The sequence below is a fragment of the Asparagus officinalis genome, chromosome 1, assembly GCF_001876935.1.
Source record: "Asparagus officinalis chromosome 1, Aspof.V1, whole genome shotgun sequence".
NCBI lineage: Eukaryota > Viridiplantae > Streptophyta > Magnoliopsida > Asparagales > Asparagaceae > Asparagus > Asparagus officinalis.
In genome coordinates this window covers 13,412,404-13,420,420 of record NC_033794.1, presented here as the reverse complement: position 1 = coordinate 13,420,420, position 8,017 = coordinate 13,412,404, and the positions used below count along the sequence as shown (strand labels likewise).

At 34.4% G+C, this 8,017-nt stretch overlaps 1 protein-coding gene across 1 annotated transcript in view; it reads left to right on the top strand.

The window, feature by feature from the left end:
* Positions 5,493-8,017, top strand: part of LOC109850812 (hydroxyethylthiazole kinase) — a 6,805-nt gene continuing 4,280 nt past the window's right edge. Inside the window, 3 exon segments of the mRNA XM_020420878.1 lie at positions 5,493-5,800; positions 5,803-5,951; positions 7,573-7,978. Of these exon segments, the coding sequence (XP_020276467.1) occupies positions 5,557-5,800; positions 5,803-5,951; positions 7,573-7,962 (783 nt within the window). The 5' untranslated portion in view covers positions 5,493-5,556 and the 3' untranslated portion in view covers positions 7,963-7,978.

Here is an 8,017-nt window from a genome sequence, read left to right as displayed (position 1 = left end):
AACCAGATAAATTTCTCAGTTGCCAAACAGACCCTTGGTGCATACAATTTATTAGCTATTTGGCCAGTTTATAAATTTTGGGAATCAATGCGGGGCTCACATGGGGTTCGCGGCATAAATACATAAATTAATTTTTTTGTGTAAGCTTATATTAGGATTTATCATCAGGCTCTGAACTTGGAAAGAGCATATCCAAATCCTGAGAACCATACGCATGAGATCGTTAGCTTCAATTTTGTCTGTTCAAACTACATACTAGCGTGCACCCCGTGCAAAGAACGGCTCCATGTTTTTTAATCATTGTATTTTGAACTTGTCTCTCTCTCTTAAGTTTGTAATACATTTGATTTGATTATTGTATGCTTATAATTAGAAATCATATCTACTCCTCTATAGTTAAAGAATGATCTAAGTTTTAAAACATTTGATTTAAAAATCATATCTACTCCTCTATGCTTAGAGGAGAACCCAAGTTTCAATAAATTTGATTTACTTTACTGTTTATGATATAATAAACTGTAGCGTGAATACTAACTTCAAGAATGAAGGATGTAGATTTGACATACTATTTATGATATATAAAATACTATAGAATAAACAGTAACTTCTAGTGTAGTGGAACATATTTGGTTTACTATTCATACTACAATAATTTACTGTAGTTTTTTTGTAGCATAAACAGTGATTTTTTGGATTCTCCTTTAAGTATAGAAGAGTAAATTTAAATGTTAGTATCGAGGCAAGTCCTCGTTTTAGATTATTATTGGTAATGACCATTCAACGAGAGATACGATGTCAAAAGGCAAGATCAACATCAACTTGCAACCGTCCTTCCTGCTTGTTTCAATTTCATTCTAAGACTCTGATCTTCGGGCAAATATTCTTGTTTAATTTTAAAATCCGAATTCAAATTGGAGCTTATTATTTTTTACTCTTTTTCCCTCTTAACTTTACCCCGATTAAGTCTTGTTGACCCACGTGACGGAGTGGATATTAGGCCGAGCAGAGCTCTACAAGTTTAGGCTCATCAATTTTTAAACTGCTTTTGAGAGTTCACTAATTTATAATAGAACAATCATATTTATAAATATATTATTTAATTTATAATATTATAATTATAAGAGGTAAATGAGCTTGTATTTTATAGAAAAAACTATAATAAATATTACGACCAATTTGTTAGAAGGAAGAACTGCAAGATTCCAAGAAAGAAACTAAAAATAATTATAAATTCAAACTCATCAAGAATATTTTTTAAAATTCAAATAGTCAGCCGCCTACACAAAACTTTTCTTATAGCTTGTGCACTAACTATTCATTTCATCCCAACACCTCTTTGCATTAAGAATGCATTTCTTTAGAATAATGAATTACAAATGTCCAAAAAATGAATTTGACGTATTTCTACTGTAAACGGTTTTTTGGCATTTATTTTTTCAATTAATAGCCAGAACGCCGCAAAGCGGCCAGATGACAGATTATGAGTGGAATAATAATTAGAGCCGCGCAACCAAAGATGCTCAGGCCGCGATGCCCAATAAACCCCTAACGCCCTTATATAAGAAAAGAAAAATGAAAGAAAGAAAGAAAGAAAACCCTAATCCATGGAAAAAATCGAAGAAGCCATACCTTCCTCATCCACTCCACTGGAAAAAATCGAGAAGAAAACCCTATATACAATGATTGATGACGTTAGTGCCAATTTGTAAGAAGATTTTCTGTATTAGGTGAGCTCTATCCTTCATCTTCTACATCGCTTCTCTCATATCAAAGTCATGAAAAGGAGATGGATCCAGAGGTTCGATGTTCCATCGAAGCTGTTTTGTATCTACGGATGATTGTGCACTGTTTCCCATGTTTAACCATAATTGTAACAAATCAATTAGTACAAAAAGAAGCTAATTCCATTTTTGACATTATTTCCGGGTAGCCACTGAATTTATTAAATGATAATATAGGCTTACGAAGAAACATGTTTGAAGTAATCATAGTATAACATGTTTAATATTATTTTAGTATCATCATTTAAACTTCAGTTTTAATTCATTTTGTTATCATTAATAGGGAACTGTCAACAATGAGACTCTTGGCTACTTGGCATTGGCAGAGCGTTCCAATTAAAACCTTGGAATTGACAAAGAGAAATTGCGTTTCCGACAACATTTGCCCAATGAGATGGCTCATTATGCTGCAGATTAGGGGGATGCTTGCAGAAATTGAGTGCTCAAATGGATGGATAGAGTGTGTTGGGATTGCTGATAGATCTGCTTATGATCTACAAGCACACTCAATAAGCCTAGAAGACTATAATGTGAATTATATTTTGTCATTCTTTCTCTTATTTACTATAAGAATTATATAATTATTCTTTGTAAGAATTTTCAAAGTATGTCTTTTATAGTAACCAATCTTTTATTTTCCGATTTGTTGATTGACCTTCACAAATTGCTCACAATTCTCTATCTCTAGATTTACTCTTTGGAAAGAAGAAAACTGCATGTACTTTCTCTGATTTCATTTTGTTAGGGTTTTCTGCATAAAAAGTTTTTTTTAGTTAGTTTCTAAAGGAATTGATTGATATATAAATCATGGTGAAGAATTTAATCTAAATTCTAATTTATTGCACCTCAGATTGTTGGTTTTTGGATTGTTTAGTTACTTCTTTTAGCATGGTGAAGATGCTAATTTCTATTTATAATGATTAATTTTGATATAGTTAATCTTAATAATGTCTATTTCTGATCATGTTACCAACCTTTATGTTTAAATTTGATTTAGTTAATCTTTTTTTCCTTTTTAATGAAGATTTGGTTGCTAAAGTTTTAATGGGTTTTGTTTGTTCGTGGTTAGGGATGGAGATTGAATTAGCGTCCAGAGATGATGATTGATGGAATCGAATGCAGAGTGTTCAACTCGGTTCATCAACAATTATGAATACAAAATAAGCTTATTTCACTTTTTATATCATGTATCCCTTGACCTTTAATTGTGGCTATTTTGGATTTCAGTTTTGAGTAATTCATTTTAATCTTCATAAAATTTTGGTTAATAAAGTAGTTATCAGAATCGGAACTTTGCTAGAATATCTAGACGAATTAATAACCAACCTGGTTATATTAATTATTCGGTCTCCACTTTTACGACTATAACTTCATATCTAAAAGCAGAATAGTGTATTTTTGCATAAACATGTTAAGTATTTACAAAAAATGCTTTTAAGAAACCGTGCTTTGCACGGGTTTAAAATCCTAGTATTTTTAAAAATTCAAATAGTCAGCCGCCTACACAAAACTTTCTTATAGCTTGTGCACTAACTATTCTTTTCATCCCAACAACTCTTTGCCATTAGAAAATGCATATCTTAGAATATTAATTACAAATGTCAAAAAATAAATTTGACGTATTTCTACTGTAACGTTTTGGGCCATTTATTTCACATTAAACCAGACGGCCCAAAGCGGCAGATGACAGATTATGAGTGGAATAATAATTAGAGCCCGCAACCAAAGATGCTCAGCCCGATGCCATAAAACCCTAACCCCCTATATTAAGAAAAAAAATGAAATGAAAGAAGAAAAGAAAGAAAACGCCTAATCCAATAGGAAAATCGAAGAACCAATACCCTTCTGCCATCCATGGGAAAAAATCGAAGAAAACCCTATATACAATGATTGATGACGTTAGTGGCCAATTTGTAAGAAAGATTTTCTGTATTAGGTTGAAGCTCTTCCTTCATCTTCTACATCCTTGCTCTTCATATCAACAGTCATAAGGAGATGGATCCAGAGGTTCGATTGTTCCATCGCTGTTTTGTATCTAGGATGATTGTGCACTGTTTCCTGTTTAACCATAATTGTAAACAAATCAATAGTACAAAAAGAAGCTAATTCATTTTTTGACGCGCATTATTTCCGGGTAGCCACTGAATTTTTATTAAATGATAATATAGGCTTACAAGAAACATGTTTGAAGTAATCATAGTATAAACATGTTTAATATTATTTTAGTATCATCATTTAACTTCAGTTTTTATTCATTTTGTTATCATTAATAGGGAACTGTCAACAATGAGAACTCTTGGCTACTTCATTGGCAGAGCATTCCAATTAAACCTTGAATTGACAAAGAGAATTGCGTTTCCGACACATTTGGCCCAATGAGATGGCTCATTATGCTGCAGATTAGGGGGATGCTTGCAGAAATTGAGTGCTCAAATGGATGGATAGAGTGTGTTGGGATTGCTGATAGATCTGCTTATGATCTACAAGCACACTCAATAAGCCTTAGAAGACTATAATGTGAATTATATTTTGTAATTCTTTCTCTTATTTACTATAAGAATTATATAATTATTTCTTTGTAAGAATTTTCAAGTATGTCTTTTATAGTAACCAATCTTTTATTTTCCGATTTGGTTGATTGACCTTCACAAATTGCTCAGACAATTCTCTATCTCTAGATTTACTCTTTGGAAAGAAGAAAACTGGCATGTACTTCTCTGATTTCATTTTGTTAGGTTTTCTGCATAAAAAGTTTTTTTTAGTTAGTTTCTAAAGGAATTGATTGATATATAAAATCATGGTGAAGAATTTAATCTAAATCTAATTTATTGCACCTCAGATTTTGTGGTTTTTGGATTGTTTAGTTACTTCTTTTAGCATGGTGAAAGATGCTAATTTATTTATAATGATTAATTTTGATATAGTTAATCTTAATAATGTCTATTTCTGATCATGTTACCAACCTTTATGTTAAATTTGATTTAGTTAATCTTTTTTTTCCTTTTTAATGAAGATTTGGTTGCTAAGTTTTAATGGGTTTGTTTGTTTCGTGGTTAGGGATTGGAGATTGATTAGCGTCAGAGATGATGATGGATGGATCGAATCAGAGTGTCAACTCGGTTCATCACCAATTATGAAACAATAACTTTATTTCACTTTTTTATATTCATGTATCCTGACCTATTATTGTGCTATTTTGATTTTCAGTTTTGAGTAATTATTATAATCTTCATAAATTTGGTTAATAAAGTAGTTTATGAATCGAACTTGCTAGAATATCTAGACGAATAATAACCAAACTGTTTATTAATTATTCGGTTCACTTTTACCACTATACTTCATATCTAAAGCAGAATAGTGTATTTTGATAACATGTTAAGTATTTACAAAAAATCTTTTAAGAAACCGTGGCTTTGCACGGGTTAAATACTAGTATTTTTTAAAATTCAAATAGTCAGCCGCCTAACACAAAACTTTTCTTATAAGCTTGTGCCTAACTATTCTTTCATCCCAACACTCTTTGCATTAGAAAATGCATTTCTTAGAATATAATTACAAATGTCCAAAAATAAATTTGACGTATTTCTACTGTAACGTTTTTGGCCATTTATTTTTCAATTAAACCAGACGGCCCAAAGCGGCAGATGGACAATTATGAGTGGAATAATAATTAGAGCCGCGCAACAAGATGCTGCGAGCCCGGATGCCATAAACCCTAACCCCCTATATTAAGAAAAAGAAAAATGAAAGAAAGAAAGAAAGAAAACCCTAATCCATGGAAAAAATCGAAGAACCATACCCTAACTGGCCCAATCGAGCATGGTGCCTCCTCTCCCAAGTCCGCGCCCGCACCCCCTTAATCCAATGCATCACCAACTTCGTCTCCATGGACCTCGTCGCCAACTCCCTCCTCGCCGCCGGCGCATCTCCCGCCATGGTCCACTCCCTCGACGAGATCCCCGACTTCACTCCTCGCTCCGACGCCGTCTGCGTCAACATCGGAACCCTCTCCGATCAATGGCGTGGGTTCTCGATCCGGTGGCGGTGTCGGCGTCGGAGTTTCGGATGAGGGCTTGTTTGGGGTTGCTGGAGTTGAGGCCGACTGTGATTAGAGGGAATGCGTCTGAGATTTTGGGATTGGCCGGTGCCCAAAGGATTCAAAGCAGTAAAGTAAGTAGCTTTGAAATTTCGACTTGAGTGTTGAATTTTTTACTAATTGTGACTGCATTCAACAAATTATCCATCTAATGAGGTTCCAACCAGTGCCATTACCCAAAATCAGGATTGGTTACATAATAAGGAGTACACCTCCAGTCCTAGAGTGTACCCCATCTTGTCATAGTATCTGTACATACATCATCAAGACACAACACCCCACATAAGAGTTTACTCCAGTAAAGGATCATGTTACCTACAAAAGACCCTATATACCGCCACCAAAGAGTTCCACAAATACATCATTCAATTATAATGAGACGATCAGCCCCGACACCTTATCCTGCACGTTGAAACTGCTGAGAGATTAGAGCAACGGTGTACACTCTGGCACGGCTTTGAGCAGCATCATCCATGCCATGGCTATCACTGTATCCGATCCTCATATGAGTAGTATTCCTAGCCAAAAGGAAGCAAAGTGAGTAATGTCCCCTCCAAATTTCCAGTGAGTGTTTGTGTTTGCAATAAAAAATTCTTCTATTCCTTTCACCTGATAGACACCATTATAAGGCACACAGAGGAGAATCCAACTCTTTCCTATTAACTTCCGTTATCACAGATTTTCTAGAATACACCCACAAAGCCAATAAATCATGTGGATAATTTGAGATATTGAACTTGTGACATAAAGAATTCCAGGAGGAGTGAACAAATCCACAGTTTAAGAAGAAAAATGAATGTCTCATCCTCCCTGCCACACAGCACACATAGAGGATTAGCAGTTATCCCTTTATGAAGGAGCCTATCTTTAGTATTCAGCTTTCCCAAGAGAGCCAGCCCAACGTAACATTTTAACTTTTAAAGGTGCAACAACATTCCAAATATCAAAGTATGGAGCTCTTATACCCTATCCTCTAAGGAATGATAGCAGTAACTAGTAGAAAATATTCCATGGACACCCCATTTCCATAATATCCTGTCCACATCTGCAGCAGCAGTCAGCCCGTTTCCATAATCTCCTCTATGATCATTAATGACACCTTTAGCTTGTAGTAGTGGTTGGTTCTTCATTCGTTAATCTGAGCATGCAGAATTTTAGGTTAATTAGTTTTTTTATTTTATTCAAGATTTTTTTTTTGTTTAGTCTCTTCTTTTAACTACCAAGAAACGCTACACATTGGATGCAATAAAACTTTGAGAGTTGAAATAAAATGTTTTCTTACCAAAGTCGAAACAAAGAAAATAAAGGAAAAAAGTTAATTCTTGGATAAAGTAACATATATTTTTTTTATCATTAATGTAAAAGAAAATTATGCAGAAGATAAAAATTCTAATGGTCATATGAGGGGGCTTCCCAGAAAGTATGTATCATTGACCAAAAATTATGCATGAAAAAGAAAGAAAATTTTAAAAAAATTAATGGTCATAGTTTGGAATATATGCATCATAACCCAAAAATTATATATACAGAAGAATAGATTCCATTAAAAAAATTTAATGGCTTAGATGAGGGGTTTTCATAAAAAATGATTACAGAAGAAGTGTTGTCTTGTGATTAATCCATTTCTAAACTGATTTATTCTCTACTATAATTTTCCTCTTTCTCCAAGACTATGATATAATTCCATTTAATTAGGGAGCCGATAGTTCCCATGAGTCTTTGGATGCTATGGATGCTGCCAAGTCCTTGGCTTTGAAAACGGGGGCAATAGTTGCAGTATCTGGAGCTGTAGATTTCATTACTGATGGAAGTCGAGCTGTGGGTGCACACAATGGAGTGCCTATGATGCAGAAGATAACTGCAACAGGATGTACTGTTACCGCCCTCATTGCTGCCTTTGTCGCGGTTGTGCCATCTAATGCTTTTGAAGCCGCCGCTTGTGCTTTGTCTATCTTTGGGTTAGCTGGGGAACTGGGCATGGACATGGCAAGAGGACCGGCTTCGTTGAGAATGCATATGATTGATTCGTTGTATAGTCTCAATGAGGAAACAGTAATTTCACGAGTCAGGATTGCTTCTTTGTGATGGGTTCTTTCAGCAGGTGTGTTGGTATTCTTAATTTTAGATTTTGAACATGAGG